The sequence below is a fragment of the Gossypium hirsutum genome, chromosome D12 (assembly GCF_007990345.1).
Source record: "Gossypium hirsutum isolate 1008001.06 chromosome D12, Gossypium_hirsutum_v2.1, whole genome shotgun sequence".
In the NCBI taxonomy this organism is placed as follows: Eukaryota; Viridiplantae; Streptophyta; class Magnoliopsida; order Malvales; family Malvaceae; genus Gossypium; species Gossypium hirsutum.
The window spans coordinates 38,993,487-39,012,204 of NC_053448.1; the positions used below are offsets into that span (position 1 = coordinate 38,993,487).

Consider the following 18,718-nt stretch of genomic DNA (forward strand, 5'->3'; position numbering starts at 1 on the left):
AGAAAAAAGTTATTTGGATTTTGGTTTGCAAATTCGTGACGGTCAAAGTTGTTTCATGAAAAATAGTTGAACTATATAAAAGGAGAATAAGAGCTTTCTATTGTTGCAGACGGTGCAAATAGATAAGGTCATACAACAACAATTTTAACAATCCAATTACTTATATGAAAACTTTTAAATAATTTAGTGACTATTTTGTAACATTTTAAATTATGTGGCCAAAACATTAATGTACCCAAAAATAAAAGAGAAAGCAAAAATAGAAAAGCCGAAGATAAAAGATAAGCCCAAAAGCTATGAATTTTGAAAGCCCCAATTCCAAAAGCCCTAAAAGTCTAGAGCTTTATCTTCCTTGCGCCGGCAAGTAGGTATTTTTCAGACAAGATTGTACATTTTGGGCTGAAATTTCAATTTTTAAGTTAAACTCGATCGCTGGCAGATAAATAGATTGGGGAGAAATTTTATTAAGTTTTTAGGGATTTGTTTGTGGAACCCAGATTATTTATTACTATAAAAGTTTAACCCTAATTTTCTCAACAAAAAAATTTCCCCAATTTATTTTTTCAATCACAAACAATTCAGTAATAGTTTATTGGTTCTTTCCTTTTAATTTATTTTTGAATTGAACCGGGTGGTTCAATCTTATACATAAGGTCCAATGGCTGGTGGCTCTGATGCGGCGGAGACGCTTTCATGTGCTCGTTGTAGCAATCCTGCTAGCCTTCAGTATGTTATTGTTTTCGCTTTAAAATATTATCATTTTTAGAATATCAATTTTTTTGCTGTAATTAACATTGGGTAGTTTTCAAATTTGTGAGATATTTTGAATTAGCTTGTAATTGGTTTATAGTGATTTTTAAAAAAATATATTTTGAGCATAAAAAAATGTGAATTGAGCTGTGTTTGGTTAATAGTGATGAACTTTACAATTAAGCTGAATCCTTTTGTTAATGATATAGCTTATTATCTGTAGGTGTCCTAAGTGTGTGGAGTTAAAGCTTCCTCGTGAAGGTGCTGCCTTCTGGTATGTAAATCCTTTTCTTGTAGATTTTTAATTAGTCCCTGTACTTTTCAAAAATTAAAATTTCTGTCTGATAACTGTTAAATTTATTAAGTTATGCTATTTTCAAAAATTGATGCGGCAAACATATTATGGTATATTAAATATTGTGTTAGCTTACTATTTCCACATAGTACTCTTTAAAAATTCAGTTAATGAATTAACGATTATCATTTATGTTAGTATTACAATATCAAAATTCAAAATGTATAGGGACTTAAATGATCCAATTGGAGAATATGAACTAAATCTACAACCCTATGCATAGTACAGCACTAGCAATTGAATTTATCCAAATAGATTTAATTGTTACTGTTTGGGTAAGGACTAGACTAAAATTGACTAATTTGAACATCAAATTAAAGTAGGGACTAAATCCACAAATTTCACAAAGTATAGGGACTAATAGAAGAATGTAGCCCTTTTCTTCTTTAATGGTGTTGTTTTTATTGACAGCACTCAGGATTGTTTCAAGGCTTCTTGGAGCTCACACAAGTCAGTTCATTTGAAGGCAAAGCTGTCTTCACTTGGTACGGATGGTGCTGGTGGACAAAACTCTGATTTAGCTAGTGAGGGTTGGCTATATTGCTCGAGGAAAGGACAAAGTCGGACTCCGAAACTTCCTCCTTTTAATTGGACTGGGTACTTGTCTAAGATTGTAGTCCCTCTTTTACACTTTCTTTTTAAGCTTGGGTCCTTGTTATTTCTGATTTTTATTATTATCTTCGTTGTTCAGGTCACTTAGACCATATCCCATATCTGTCAAGCGTAATGTACCTGCTCACATTGATAAGCCTGATTGGGCTAATGATGTGAGTATTTCGAAATCAGTTCGTGTATATGGAATACTTATTAGCAATTGAGTGGGAAATTTGTTGATGAGCGACCTATTCATGAACAATTAACCTTATTTTCTCTCTTCTTTCGTGTTGGTTTTGCATTTCTAAGATATTTCTGTTCTCCTTTCAATGCAGGGAGTTCCAAAGGTTGAGCTGAACAGTGATTGGCAACATCGTGTTGAGGTAAGTTTATGCGAGTGAAATCTCTTCTTAAGCGTTAGAGAACTAATAATAAATACTTTATATGCTCCTTATGATTTTAGCTTCTTCTTTTTTTCTTATTAACTTTTGGTGTGTCTGTATGAAGATCAAGACTCCTGATCAAATTGAGAGAATGCGAGAAACATGTCGTGTAAGTTCCATCTTCCACTTGATTTTGTTTTTTGATTCACAGCCCTTTGTTCAATTTTTAGTTATATCCAGTTTTCTTTGGAATTGATTTTTAATTTTTCTCGAGTTATTTCAAGATCTCTTGGTGTTTAAATCTCTATTGCTAGATTGCAAGGGAGGTTTTGGATGCAGCTGCTCGAATGATCCGTCCTGGTGTAACAACAGATGAAATTGATCGAGTGGTTCATGAGGCTACTGTTGCTGCAGGTTTGAATGAACTTTCATTTTGCTGCATGTATTTGTGATTGTGCATCTACCTGGTTTCACCTACTTGGTTTCACTTTATATGTAATCTCTCATGCAGGAGCTTATCCATCACCTCTCAATTATCATTTTTTCCCAAAGTCTTGTTGCACGTAAGTACTTCTATACATATTTGTTGAGTTTCTAGAGATTATTCTATTGATGGTAGAAATACCATGGAGGCCCCTGTACTAGGAGTCGGATTGTATTGTGCCCCCTTTACTCAAAAAATGGGCAAATTAGTCTCTGTACTTTAGATCAAAAAGTAAATTGGTCCTTTTTATTAAAAATTTCATCCATTTGTACGGTTAAAAACTGGCTTGATTGACAGAATAACCAATCAGTGACATGTGGCATGCCACGTCTACCTCATGCTGACGTATAGGGACCAATTTTTAACAAAAAGACTTTAATCTAACGTACATGGACTAATATGCTCATTTTTTGAGTAGAGGGGGCAAAATGCAATCCAACTCCTAGTATAGGGGCCTGCATGGTACTTTTACCTTGTTGATTAATTAAAACATATTTCGTTTTCTTTTCCAGGTCAGTTAATGAAGTTATATGCCATGGGATTCCTGATGCAAGGTATTAGCTTTGTTCTAATTCTAGAAACTTTTACAGTGGTTACATTCATCGGTGGTATTTATCATTTACTAAGATGTGCTTGAACTGAAATCGTGTTGCCTTAGGAAACTGGAAGACGGTGATATTATAAATGTTGATGTGACTGTTTACTATAAAGGTGTTCATGGTAAGAATCTTCTCGTTTATATAATTCCAATGCCACATAGTGAAGCTCTGTACTTGATGAAGGATTGACTCATCGTGCAGGCGATTTAAACGAAACATATTTTGTGGGAAACGTAGATGAAGCATCTCGTAAGCTGGTACAGTGTACATACGAGTGCTTAGATAAAGCAATATCTATTGGTATGTGATTCATAGTCTTTTTTGTCGATGAGTTTTACATATTGTAATCTTTGCAATGGGATAGAGACTTGATTTCTGATAAATCTATTTTGGCACTCGAATTCCAGTTAAGCCTGGAGTGAGGTTTCGTGATGTTGGAGAAGTTATTAATCGCCATGCTTCAATGTCAGGGTTATCTGTGGTAATGTGTAAATTTGGTATATGCATATATATTCCGGTTCACATATCATCTCGATTACAGTTTTTGTTTACGTCGTGCTCTATCATCTTTTGTTACTATAGGTGAAATCATATTGTGGCCATGGTATTGGAGAGTTGTTCCACTGTGCCCCAAATATTCCCCATTATGGAAGTATCCTTATTAGATCAAGCTTCGCAGACCTGTTACATTTTATTTTTATGTTTAACTGTCCTAAATGCTTCATGGAAAAATCATGGTAAAAGTACCATGAGGGTCCTTGTACTAGGAGTTTTGCCCCCATTCACTTAAGCAAATTAGTCCTTGTACATTAGACCAATGAGCAAACTAATCTTACGTATAAGGACTAATTTGCCCATTTTTTGAGTAGAGGGGGTAAAATGCAATCCAGCTTCTAGTATAGGGGTTTCCATGGTACTTTTATCGAAAATTGTCAAGACATTTAATGATTCAACTGCTTATGTAAACTGTTTCTTTTATCTGTTGCTACTCTTAACCCGATCAGGAAATAAAGCCGTTGGGGTAATGAAAGCTGGACAGACTTTTACAATTGAACCAATGATTAATGCAGGTGACTCCCGAAGTTTAATACTTATTGACCACTTATAAATTCTTTTGTTTTACTCACTATGTCGATGGATTTTTGTCTATAGGCGTTTGGCGTGATCAAATGTGGCCTGATGGGTGGACTGCTGTTACAGCAGACGGCAAACGCAGCGCTCAGTTTGAGCATACTCTTTTGGTAACCTTCCATTTTTATTTCCATTTTGTTTGCTTAATGCAAGTAAAAGTACCTTAGAGGTCTCTATACTAGGAGTTAGATTGCATTTTGACCTTTCTACTAAAAAAAGGTAAATTAGTCTCTATATGCTAGATCAAAGAGCAAATTAGTTTTTTTTTGTTAAAAGTTCTATCCATTTGTATTGTTAAAAATTAGCATGGTTAACAGAGTAATTAGACAGTGACACGCATGTGTTGACATATAGAGACCGGTTTTTAACAACAAAAATGGATGAAATTTTTATCAGAAGGATCAGTTTGCTGTTTGATTTAATGTATAGGGATTAATTTACCCATTATTTTAGTAGAGGGGGGCAAAATGCAATCTATTCCTAGCACAGGGTCTCCATTGTACTAGGTAGAGCTGCTATTTTCAATAAACATTCGGATTATGATCGTGTTCCTAGGGAACATTCTTGGTTGTTTTGCAATAATCTAATGATCCATGATTCCATTGGTGCAATCTTCTTCAATGCAGGTAACAGAAACTGGGGTCGAAGTTCTTACGGCTCGGCTACCATCATCGCCGGACGTGTTTCCTTGGTTAAACAAGTAATCTAATCTCAATTGTCCCATAAAATAATAGAACCCCAAGTTAAGTTAAAATCTATACATTATACTTATGGGCAAGAGATTATGCAGTGTACCCAATTTGGGGTACTCTTCGACCCTTTTTTGTTGAATGAGAGAAGAACCATACCATTTTCAATTTAAGCTTTTAATGGCAAGTTTTTAGTGTGTGATCATGTGTAAAATGGATTCATTCCCCCCCCCCCCTAGTTTTCTGTTTGTAATAGAGGATGATCATAATTTGGATGATGATGATTTGACGTTTGTAGACCATTATAAATTTTTCAGTTCTTTTCTACATTAATCAAGTTAGTTCACCTCACATACATATATCTCTATATAGATATATACTTTTAAAATAAGTTTTTGATTGATGACATTAATTTAATTGAGTAATTACTAAAATATTTATTTATATACAAAATAAGTTACTTTATTATAAAGGTGTTTTTGTCTTTTTTATGTTCTTTCTATATAAAGTCAATAATAATTCAATTACTTTAAACATTTAATTTTATCATTTCAACTAAATATTTATTTGACTTTTTCATTAATTTTAATAAATATATTTACTATATAATTTTTTTTACTGTCCCATAATCTAGATTTCACTGCATATAAAATATATTCTTGAATTTAATAATTTTTTTCAAATTTTTTATCCATATCAGTGTTGAAATTTTGCAACTTTTTGGAATTTGGCTACTTTTTTAACTTAATCTTTGAATATTTTTTCCATTTCAGTTATTTTTCTCAATTTAGTTCTTTAATTTGAATTTAATAATATGATACTTTAGATTGTGTTTTATTATCATTAAAATGTTTAAAATTTTTATATAAACTTTAAAAATACAAAAAAAAATTTAAATTATTATAATAAAACTTAAAAACTAAAAAAAAAAATTGACGGTATAATATAACCTTAAATGTCTTGTAATAAAATTTAAATTTAAGGATCAAATTAGAAAAATTTATAAAGTTCCAAGCTAACATGGACACAAAATCTTTTATTTGGCATTGTAATGTTGGTCCAATTAAATTTAAATTATATACTTTATAATAGCATAATTTTTCTTGAGGCGGCTAAGGTTTAAATAATTTTGTACAATATATTGGTTGGAAAATCGAGTTTAGATAATAGAATGAAAAATAAATTTAGGGAAAAATTAAAGTTTTAAAATGAAATTTTAAAAAAAAAATTAGTTGTGATATCTAAAGTAATATATACTTAATCAAAATTGTACCTTCTCGATTTACCTAAGATGAACACTTCAACTGAGTAGTCTTCTTCGTTATCCCCAAGCTCACGTCTACCGACTAGTAGGGTAATTTTGTAATTTCTCTAAACTTTTGGACCAAGTTATAAATAAGAAAAATATCTCTTTATATTGACTCAAGGCTTTCTTTATAATGAGAGAGTTTAGATAATTCAACTATAATTAAACTTAATCAATTTAATATTAAATTTTATTAAATTAATAGAATATTTATCTATAAGATAAACATTAAATTTAACTTAATATTAAGATAATCACTTTAATATTAAATTAATAAAATTCTATTAAGATAAGTATTAAATTTAATTTAATATTAAATTTAATAAAATAATAATATTTCTTGAATAGTTAATCTGAAATCAAATTCTCTGGTTGAGTCCTAATAGGAGTGTAATTCTTTCACTGCTCAATCACCGACGACCCACACCGCCGCTGACCATTTTCTGGCCACAGGAATGCCACCTTCGTAGTCGCCGGCACCCCGAGCTAGTTCGGTTTCTACCAGTTCGATCTGGGCTAGTGACGACCCGACCAGTTCAATCTAGCCACCGGTTGGACCATCGACCTGGTTTCACATAACAAGCCCAGTTTGATCGATTTTTGGATCTTGGTCTCGATTTTGGGCTCCCGAACTCAATTTACGATCTCAAGTCCAATTTTCAAGTTCAATTACCTATTAAACCAATTGTCTGACTTAAAAAGTTAATTTTTAAAAATATTATATTAATTTTAATTATTTTGATTAATTTAATTGTACTTTATCAAAATTAATTTTCCCAAAAATCACTTAGATTTTTCAAATTAACTTTTCAAGAAATTTTTTTAATCAATTTCTCTAGTTGAACAATTCTTACGACTACCCAAGTTAATTCCACATCGAATAAATTGACTCAATTAAATTATTTCCAAAGTCGTAAAATTTACTTCTAATTCAAATGTAGTCTAGTCGAGCTTTTGTTGAACTAGCGGAGGAACCAATCGGACATATAACATTAGGCTCTAGTAATTACAATTATGTCCAGAAGCATCGTTTCGATTATTCGCAATTACTTAATCATGAAGTCAATTCACAAGAAGTAACATGATTGAAAATTCCTTAATGTATACTATAAACAAAAGCAATTCATCCAATTGCTTTGTCCAATTACCTCGTCATGTGTGTGTCACCCTTATATTTCCTTTGAGTTAAACACATTTACTAAATACAATTCTATTTTATCTCATTGTCACCATTGTGTCTTCTTAATAATTAATATGATCACTATCAATAAATGAATGTGATAATTTACTCGTTCAAGAACTAGCAACCCGTGACCAGGTTCCATATTTATCAATCCACACAATGCCAATGAGAGAATATTGTCAACTCTTTAATGAGAGGATATCGTTATTTTACACAAGTCATGTACCCAACATTCTGACTATCGGCTCGACCATCTTTAGAGCATAAGCCTCCACTTATATCAAAGCACATGAGTTATATACACATGTTCAACGACTAACTCAAAATTTAGGTAAATCACATCATGACTGTCACAAGTGAATTAATCCACAAACGAATTCAGAATTAATTAATTTTGGATTCAATTCAATGTATCATTTTGCCAATGAATACATCTATGTCTCTACCCGTAGAGTCAACTGCTCAGATATCCAAGACTAGCCATCTCTTAAATTGAAATTGTAGACGACATAATAATCCTTCTCAAATCAAATACTCACTTTGATTCTTTTACAAGATTACGAACTCGTATAAATTATCTATTAAAATAAGTTATCTTTCTTGTAATGTAAACATTCTTATAATGTCTTTTATCATCAGCTTGAACTTAGACAATCAATAAACTAACATATACTTGTTACAATTTTGCTATGCATGCAAAATATGAAAAAAAGAAGTATAAAAGACATAACATTAAAATGTAAAATTTATTCATCGTTTAAGTACATAAAAAAATTAATTACATGTTTATTATAATATAGACACGTTTCCCAACATATATATTAATAACGAATTTAGATGGATGCTTCAAAAATTATATCGTTGACTTTTAAATTGAGGGGTTTTGATTTGGTAATCTTTTCATAAACATAATTGCAAATTTTAGGGACTAAAAGTTATATTAACCCAAAAAAAGTTGGCGCCCATGTACTTTGCCTACTCTTCCTCGAATATATCAACTGAACTCATTTCGATCTCCCTTTCACCAAGCTCACTCAACTGAGTCGACTCGATCAAAAAACAACAATGGCCTCTACTTCATCTCTCACTCTGTCTCAAGCTCTCCTAGCTCGAACCATCTTTCCGATGGGTTCACCCAATCCTCCGACTACCGTGTTTCACTTCCCACCACCACTTTCTCCGGTCTCAAGCTCACTACCCCACGCTCCCGTCGAGTCCTCCCCACGCGCTTAAACCGGAGTCTCCGAGTCCGTTCCGCTGCCGTGGAGACAATCGGCACTCCCACCGAGACTTCCTTATTGGAAAAATCAGTCAACACGATCAGATTCTTAGCTATTGATGCTGTCGAAAAGGCTAATTCCGGTCACCCTGGGTTACCCATGGGTTGTGCTCCGATGGGTCACATTTTATACGATGAAATCATGAGGTATAATCCTAAGAACCCTTATTGGTTCAACCGTGATTGTTTCGTCTTGTCTGCTGGTCATGGTTGTATGTTGCAATATGCTCTGCTTCACCTTGCTGGTTATGATAGTGTTCAGGTAAAGCTTTTAAACTTTGTATCCATGTCCGATTCGGTGAAAAATTGGATTTGGGTTTATTTCCTTTCAATTCTTTTTAATGTTTTGCATTTAGTACATAAACTTTTATTTGTTACAATTATACATATCAAACTTGAATTAAATTATGTTTCATATATATAAAAATTTATTTATTTTCATATCGTATTAATAAAAAAATTATATAATATATCAATATAATTTCCTACTTCGATAATATTATTAGTAATTTGTGAAAATAGGATAAAATAAAAATTTTATTTATAAAATTGTTCCAAACTATAATTCATATATACATTAGTTTTGATGTTTATCTCTAAAAAAATTGAAAAAAAGAGTTGATTATTAGATTAAAGAACTAAACTTTACAGTTATTGGATTATGTTATAGGAAGATGATTTGAAGAATTTAGAACACCAAGACATCCTGAGAATTTTGAAACACCTGGAGTTGAAGTTACAACTGGTATGTTAGAGGTCAAATTATGTTTTGGTCTCTCTACTATTAAGAAGTTTGTGATTTAGTCCTTGGAATTTGGTTTTCTGCCTTTATAATATCATTTTGTTGGAAGTGGTGATTGTGTTTTTAAGAAAAATTCATATCAGTATTTTGTATAATTAATGATATTATAAACATAGAGGGACAAAATAGTACATGATTAAAATATAGGGGCTAATCACAAATTTGAGCATAGTAAAGAGATCAAAACCACAATTTGATACTATGTATCATATTGACATGGCATATATATATTGTTGGAAGTGTTGATTAGGTTTTTAAGAACAATTCATATGGTTAAAATGTATTTAACTATTTGGATTAACTAACGATATTATAAATATAGAGGGACAAAATTATACCAGATTAAAATATAGGGACTAAAGACTAAATATTAAATTTGAGCATAATAGAGGGATCAAAACCATAATTTGATAGTAGGTTATACTTAAAAGTTATTATATATATAGAATTTTGTCAAGAAACATGTCATTGTCATAGACTCATACTATAAATAAAGCAAATGCATGTACCTATGTCACGGGGTTAGAATTTTAGTCTCACAAACCGCGTGAGTTTAGGTGATTTCTTTATTTCGAATCTACCTAAGTCAGTGCAAATCTCACAAAAGTGAGAATTCTTGCAGAAGTTCTTTAAGACATCGAAATATAACGGAAGCAAACTCGAATCGAAAGAGCAACGAAGAACAAAAAAGTCAAAGGAAAATGATGCACACAAGATGTTTGAGTAGATGCTCTCAATATATTCTTTAACTTAAAAAGAATTAAGTAATTACAAATTAAGGGAGATGCCTTTATTTATAGTTGAGCTCCATTAGATCCAACGGTACAGATTAAATTACATTAATTGTTGAGATTAGTTCTCATCTACAATAAGAGAGTCCTAAGGGATTTAAATTCTATGCATGTTCATTTTTTAGGATTTAAAATAATTATCTTGGTAAAATACAATTTACTAGAGTGGTTCAATTCAATTAGGATTCAAGTAGATGAGTCTTGAGTCTTTTCCACGTGATGGGTTAGTCCTGACGAGCCGAATGACCCTAATGGAACATGAAGTGTCTAAAATATGCGCATTAGTTATGAGATCCTTTGCGCGACCCATGACATTCTCCCCTACCTGTTCTCGCAACTCCCTCATTGCATCATCGGAATGGAACTGACCCATCTTCTCTTGGAATTATCATAGAACCTCAACAGGTTCCCAACTAGCCTAACTGTCGGGAAGTCCCTTCCATTGTACGAGGTACTCATACCTCGACTTGTAGTACTTCCGTCAGATTACTCGGTCTGCCATGATGCACCCAACATCACAATTGTAGGAGATCTTTACTCCTATTGGTGCTCGTTCGGACTTGCTTTGATTTAGATCTTCTTGATCTTCATGGAAAGACTCAAGCATATTGACATGGAACACCGGATGGAACTTGAGTTTTGCTGGCAACTCTAGTTTTTAGGCTACCTTGCTTGCACTTTCAAAATTCTGAAAGGTCCCTCATACCGTCACACAAGCCCCTTGTGCAAGCTAATGTGGCACAAAATTAAGTGTTGTTTAGTAAGAACTGAGTTACCAACGTGATATTGATATTTCTGTGATTCTGATAAATCCATTTCTTGTTGTGCTTACTTGCCTTATGTAGGCAAGCTCAGGCTAAGTCATTATGCTTTTGCCAGTCTTTAGCAAATCAATAAGCTACTAGATTTGGTCATTCATAACGAGTCGCAACAACATTCTCCCCTACCTGTTCTCGCAACTCCCTCATTGCATCATCGGAATGAAACTGACCCATCTTCTCTTGGAATTATCATAGAACCTCAACAGGTTCCCAACTAGCCTAACTGTCGGGAAGTCCCTTCCATTGTACGAGGTACTCATGCCTCGACTTGTAGTACTTCCGTCAGATTACTCGGTCTGCCATGATGCACCCAACATCACAATTGTAGGAGATCTTTACTCCTATTGGTGCTCGTTCGGACTTGCTTTGATTTAGAGCTTCTTGATCCTCATGGAAAGGCTTAAGCATATTGACATGGAACACTGGATGGAATTTGAGTTTTGCTGGCAACTCTAGTTTTTAGGCTACCTTGCTTGCACTTTCAAAATTCTGAAAGGTCCCTCATACCGTAACACAAGCCCCTTGTGCAAGCTAATGTGGCACAAAATTAAGTGTTGTTTAGTAAGAACTGAGTTACCAACGTGATATTGTACATTTCTGTGATTCTGATAAATCCATTTCTTGTTGTGCTTACTTGCCTTATGTAGGCAAGCTCAGGCTAAGTCATTATGCTTTTGCCAGTCTTTAGCAAATCAATAAGCTACTAGATTTGGTCATTCGTAACGAGTCGCAACAACATTGGGTGTGAGTGGTTGTTGCCCCATCACTATCTCGAAAGGACTCTAATTCGTGGCCTTATTCTGCTGCAAGTTATAAAAAAAATTTGGGCCACATCAAACAACTTTGACTAGTCCTTCTATGTGGAATTCACATAGTACCGAAGATAAGTCTGCAATAAAGCATTTACTCTCTTAGTTTGCCCATCAGTTTGCAGATGCATGATAGTAGAAAAGTTCAAGTCTGACCCCATCAACTTGTACAACTCTATTTAGAATCGATCACTGACAATAGGCTGTGGCACCCTCAATATTTCACCACATATCTAAGGAACAAATGAGCTACCTCCTCAGTAGGGCACTCATTGGTTGCTAGAATGAAAGTTTCATACTTGGAAAATCTGTTAAACATAACAATACTTGCAAACCATCAGATTTAGGCAAACTAATAATAAAAACCATGGATACACTCTCTCATGGACGTTCCGGAATGGGCAAAGGCTGTAATAAATCGACTGACGTTTTTAACTCTATCTTGTCTTATTAGCACACTAGACAAGTTTTATATAAGTCTTAACATCATCACCCATATGAGGCCAATAATAACGGTCCTCAAAAGAGCTAGAGTGCAGTGTCTACTTAGATGGCTAGCTCGAGTCATAACACTACTTTATAACTTTCTTGTATAGTTTCCCATATTGAAGCACATAAAGATGATACCCCTGAGTGTACAACAAATCTCCCTTGAGCCAAAATCGTATTGTTTTCCCTTTTTTGGCAAGTTCTATCAATGTTTTGGCTGTGGGATCATTGAACAATCCCTCTTTAATGCGCTCTAATAAAAAGTTATCTGGTTGGTTGATTGCTGCAAACTCCATTTTTTAGCTTAATGCATTAGCCATTACATTGGATTTCCCCAGCTTATATTCTATGCCAAAATCAAATTCTGTCAAGAAAACCTGCCAACGAGTTTGTTTGGAGGATACCTTTTTCTAAGAAGAAAATAACTATTTTCCACATTGTTTGTAAAGACCATGAATTTGAAACCTAGCAAATAGTGTCTCCATGTGTGCAAACAATGCACCATTGTGGTCATCTCTTTCTCTTGAATCGTGTACCACCATTCAGTATCATTAATACTCCTCTAATAGAATAGTTTAATGCATCCGTATGCACCTTATACGATTTGGTATAATTCGACAATGCAAGCACAAGCTTTTTTATCATCACATTTTTCACTTGATCAAAGGTTTTACGAAATTGTTTGTTCCAATCCCATATCTTATTGTTCTTCAATAGGTCTGTCAAGGATGCGGTGATTTTGGAGTAGCCTTGGATGGAGCGTCAATAATAGTTTACCAACCAAGAAAAGATCACAACTCAGTTTCCTTGGTTGGTGGTTCACAACCAGCAATTGCCTGAATTTTCTCATTATCCATCCAGACTTTTCCACATTCCACAATGTGGCCTAAGAATGGCACCTCGCGCTGAGCGAACGAGCATTTATCCTCTTTGAAAAAAAGCTCATTCTCTCGCAAGGCTTGGAACACTTCCCTTAAATGCTCCACATGTTGCTTAAGTAACTTGATGTATACCACAATATTGTCAAGGTAAATAACCACAAAACAATCTAGAAAAGGTCGAAGTACCTTATTCATCAGGGTACAAAATTTTGTTAGAGCATTGGTTATTTTGAAGGGCATAACCAAGAACTCATACGAGCCATAACACATCACGCAAGCTATCTTTAGCTCGTCCCCTTCGGCTACCCTGACTTGGTGCTACCCAGATCTCAAATCTAACTTGGTAAACCATATTGCACTTCCCAATTGATCAAAGAAATCTATAATGAGATGAACCGGGTACCTATTTTTCATAATAATCTTGTTTAATGCTCATAAATCAATGCACAATCTTAATGACTCATCGAGCTTTTTCTGAAACAAAATCGGTGTACCAAACGGGGCTTTAAATGGTCTAATGAACCCACAATATTTTCGTAAATTTTCTAACTTTAGTGGAGAAATACAGTATGGGACCTTAGCTGACGAGCTCAGATTGGGCATCAACTCAATCTTGTGACCCACCTCCCTCTTAGGTGATACTGTTTTGGGCAACTCGGCAGTTAATACATCCTAAAAAAACTATATAATTGTACTATTTCCTTCGAAATTTCATTAATAGACTCGATAAAATCGTCGACTTTCAAGGTTTCTAAGTATGAAACTTCATCTCTGCATACCTATTTTACAAACTAGATTATCGATAATACATTGACTTCCACACCCTTCTCTCGTTTAATTGACACTACACATCAGTTGCATGGATCCAGAATGCACATGCAATCAACAAAAGGGACAAGAAGTGCATTAACTCGATCAAGGAATTTTAATCCAACCATAAAGTCATTATCATCAAGTGGTATTACCTTAATAGTTTCCTTTTCGGTCCAACTGCCAAGTTAAAGTTCAACTCATTTTGCAACATCCATTATTGGGACCCTTTTGGAACTCATTGTCTCAATCTACCTCAGTTTTCCCTCAAGCTTGGGGCCAAGATTCTAAGTAGACTCTTCAGACATGAATAGATATAAAGCGTTTGTGTCCACCAGTGCATTCAATCTTCTACCTGCCACCATGATATCTATAAACATCAGTTCCTTTTGTTTATAACCCTTCTTGCCTTCAACAAACTCAAGATTGAGTTAAACTTCAACTGTGTTTTTTTTTTACTCATTACCTTCTTTGATGGCAGAAACATAGATCGTTTCAGATAATCCCTTACCATATGTGAACCTTTATAAATGAAGCATTTCAATAGCCTATTCTTCTTTTCCCATTGCTTATCAAGTTTAGCTTTTTGAACCGTTTGGTTCTTACCGTCGTCATTCCTTGTTAGTCTATCTTTTTCTCCCTCACCATTGCTTTTTGGTTTGAATTTGGGCTTGGAAGACTCAAATCTTTCTGACTTCTTAGTACCTAGCTTAAGAAGCGACTCTGCAACGATCATGGTTTTGGTAAGTTCCTCGACTCCATGTCTTTTCAATTTCTGTTTAACCCACGGCTTTAACCCATCCATGAAAAAGAAGAATGTCTTCTCACTCAAATCTGTAATTTGAAGCATCAATTCACTAAACTTCATATATTCCCAAATTGTGCCATGTTACAAAAATCAACGCAACTTAACCTAAACCTCATTCTCGACATATTAGGGGGTAAAACTGCTTCTTGAACTCTTTTTGGAACTCCTCTCAAGCCTCAATTTCGGTCTCAACTTGCTTTTCGTCTGTTGACCTATGACACCACCGTAGAAGAGCGACATCAGTAAAATATATGAAAGTAGTATTTACCTTAGCATCATCTTTCTTGATACCCATGACACATAAGTATTACTACATTTCTCATAAGAAGTAGTCCACTTCCCTTGCGAACATTATCCTCTTAAACTTTTTCGATTTGGGGACATTAATCTTTTGGCTTAGTGTCGCATTCAACACCATTTTTCTTATAGCAACTCTTCACACTGTGAGCTCTCCCTTGAGCTCCTCGATCTTTGGGTTCAAAGTTGTCACTATGGCTTCAAGAGCATTATTCTTTTCAATCAGCTTATCCACAATAGTGTTAAAAAGTGCTTGCAATGTGTCAACATTGAAACTAATGCCCTCTGTAAATATTCATTGAACTACTATTTTATCGAGTCTAACTCCTCAGTGTGTGTCTCCATTACCTCGAAAGTTTCCTTCACTTCCTATGGATTCCTCGAGATGGACCACATGACTTTCCAAAGTCGACAGTATATCCCTTGATTTGCTTCGTTTCTTTCCCCTCTCATGGGTTTTTATTGGGACATTTTACTTATCTGCTCCTTTTGACATTTTAACGTTGCCTTCGTAACCTTAATTCGGATACCAACTATCATAGGACTAGAAACTTAATCTTGCAAATCATACAACCTTAGGCGATTTCTTTACTCTAAATTTGCCTACGTTAGCCTAGTTGTCAAAAAACTGAAAATTCTCATAAAAGTTCTTTAAGGCACTAAAATATAGCAAAAGCGAACACAAACCGAAAGAGCAACGAAAAATAAAAAAGCCAAAGGAAAGCGATGCACACAAGATGTTTGAATAAATGCTCTCAATATATTCTTTAGCTCAGAAAGAATGAAGTGATTACAAATGAATGTGAGACTCCAGATTTAATGGTACAGGCTAAATTACATCAATTGCTGATATTAGTTCTCATCTACAATAAGAGTCTTAAGGGATTCAAATTGTTTACGTGTTTATCATTTAGGATTTGCAATAATTATCCTGATAAAATACAATTTACTGGAGTGTTCCAATTCAACCAGGATTCAGTAGATGAGCTTTGAGTATCTTTCAAGTGATGGGCCAATCCTGACGGGCCGAATGACCCTAAGGAAACATGAAAGGTCTGAAATATGCGCATCAGTTATGGACTTTTTTGCGCGGCCCGTGACACTTATATGTGGCATCTTTTCTTTTACATACAGGTCTTCTTGGTCAATGTATTGTAAACGTTGTCGGGTTGGCTCTAGCCGAGAAGCACCTAGTTGCTAGGTTCAACAAGTCTAACAATGAGATTGTTGACCACTACATGTATGATTACTTCTCGAGTTCTTACTGTTCATTGTGTTATGATATCTTCTATGGATAATAAATTGATATTTGTTTTTGTAGGTATGCTATTTTAGGTGATGGTTGTCAAATGGAGGGTATTGCGAACGAAGCTTGTTCGTTTGCCAGACATTGTGGACTTGGAATGCTTATAGCTTTCTACGATGACAATCACATTTCGCTCGATCGTGACACTAAAATTACCTTTATCGAAAATGTCGATGAATGTTTTAAGGGGCTTGGGTGGCATGTTATTTGGGTCAAGAATGGGAATACTGGTTACGATAATATTCGTGCTGCTATTAAGGAAGCAAAGGCTGTCAAAGACAAGCCCACTTTGATCAAGGTTAGATATTATCTAGACGCTTGTTGAGTTTATAGTTGGAATTAGGCTCGTAAAAACTATCTTCCTCTTGTTCTTTGCAGGTGACAACCACCGTTGGTTATGGATCTCCGAACAAGGCAAACTCATACAACATTCACGGCAGTGCATTGGGTGCCATGGAAGTGGATGCTACTAGGAAAAACCTTACGTGGCCACACGAGCCATTCCATGTACCCGAAGATGTTAAAAGGTAAAGAGATTTGTAGAGGTTTTAATATATGCATTTGATTATGTTTTCTTGTTTGGTGTTCGAAACTTTTTCCCGTATTTATAGGCATTGGAGTCGCCATGTCCAACAGGGAGCTGCCCTTGAAGTCGAATAGAATGAAAAGTTTGCTGAATATGAGAAGAAATACAAAGATGAAGCTACAGAGCTCAAATTAATAATCACTGGTGAACTACCAGCCAGATGGGATAAGCACTTCCAGTGAGTAATCCTCTTATTGTCTTGATTCCTGAGTCTCAACTAAATTTAGTCAAACACTTAAATTCTTAGACAAATCTTGTTTCGTATGTAAAATGAGCCTTTTTTGTTTACAAATTTTCAAATATATACTCTGGAGAGCCCGGCTAATGCTACGAGAAACCTCCCTCAACAAAATCCCAATGCTTTTGTAAAAGTACTCCCGGGTTTTCTCGGTGGAAGTGCAGACCTTGCTTCTTCCAACATGACCTTGCTCAAAATGTATGGTAATTTTCAAAAAGACACCCCCGAGGAACGTAATATTAGGTTTGGTGTTAGAGAACACGGAATTGGAGTCATTTGCAACAGCATTACATATCATAGCCCCGACCTTATTCCGTATTGTGCTACTTTTTTCGTTTTCACCGATTACATGATAGCTGCTATTAGGATGTCTGCATTGAGTCAAGCCAGAGTTATTTACATTATGACACACGATTCCATTGGTAGCAGGGAAAATGGACCAACCCATTAACCAATCGAACACTTAGCTAGCTTTCATGCAATGCCTAATGTTTTCATGCTTCGTCCAGCTAATGGAAACGAAACTGCCGGTGCATACAAAATTACTATCCTCTATAGAAACACACATTCCATTATCACACTCTTTCAATGAGAACTACCCCAACTATTTAGAACTTCCATCGAGGGGGTCGAAAAAGGTGGCTACATTATATCAGACAATTTTTCAGGAAACAACCTCGACATAGTCCTAATCGGAACTGGTTCTGAATTGGAAATTACTGTTAAAGCTGCCAACGAACTAAGGAAGGGCAGAAAAGCTGTTCGGGTCGTCTCCCTTATTTCTTGGGAACTATTCGATAATCAATGAAACGCCTACAAAGAAAGTGTTTTACCATCTAGTGTATCATCTAGGCTAAATATTGAAGCTGAATCAACTTTCGGGTGGAATAAGATTGTTGGATTGAAAGGGAAGGCAATTGGAATTGATTGGTTTGGGACAAGTGCACCGACAGGTAGATTATACAAAGAATTCAATTTAACACCAGAGGTTGTTGTTGCAGCAGCAAAGGAACTTTGCTAGGCATTATTAGGTGCTTTTTGTGGCTGTTTTTGTTTTTAATAATAAAAGGAACCATCCAAATTTCTTATGTTGCTTTTGTGATTTTATATGTTTATGAATTTGTAATTCCTCTTTGAACTATTTTCAATTTGTTGGTGTCATGAGTTAATTAGATACTAACTTAATTGATAAATTATTAAATGAGTTATTTTATAATAAAGATATTTTTGTCTTTTCATATTCTTTTTATATAAAATCAATAATAATCCAATTATAATGAGATTTAACTCTAAACGTAATATGTTTTAAACATTTAATTTTAACATT

The 18,718-nt window shown here is 34.5% G+C and overlaps 1 protein-coding gene and 1 pseudogene across 2 annotated transcripts; both read left to right on the forward strand.

The window, feature by feature from the left end:
- Window positions 1-297: 297 nt before the first annotated feature.
- Window positions 298-5,312, forward strand: LOC107945610 (methionine aminopeptidase 1A). 2 transcript variants are annotated; one of them, XM_041106652.1, is made up of 17 exons: window positions 298-364; window positions 654-726; window positions 974-1,024; window positions 1,517-1,702; window positions 1,797-1,872; window positions 2,035-2,082; window positions 2,207-2,251; window positions 2,397-2,496; window positions 2,594-2,645; window positions 3,079-3,120; window positions 3,225-3,286; window positions 3,367-3,465; window positions 3,573-3,646; window positions 3,748-3,817; window positions 4,170-4,235; window positions 4,318-4,406; window positions 4,923-5,312. In XM_041106652.1, exons 2-17 carry the CDS (start codon window positions 659-661, stop codon window positions 4,998-5,000), a joined length of 1,206 nt encoding a protein of 401 aa, XP_040962586.1. In that variant the 5' UTR covers window positions 298-364; window positions 654-658; the 3' UTR covers window positions 5,001-5,312. The 2 variants fall into 2 exon arrangements, with proteins under 2 accessions (XP_040962586.1, XP_016735161.1); XM_016879672.2 differs by having other exon boundaries at window positions 311-726.
- A 3,212-nt stretch (window positions 5,313-8,524) lies between these two features.
- LOC107945611 (transketolase-1, chloroplastic-like) lies at window positions 8,525-18,479 on the forward strand (annotated as a pseudogene).
- Window positions 18,480-18,718: the final 239 nt, after the last annotated feature.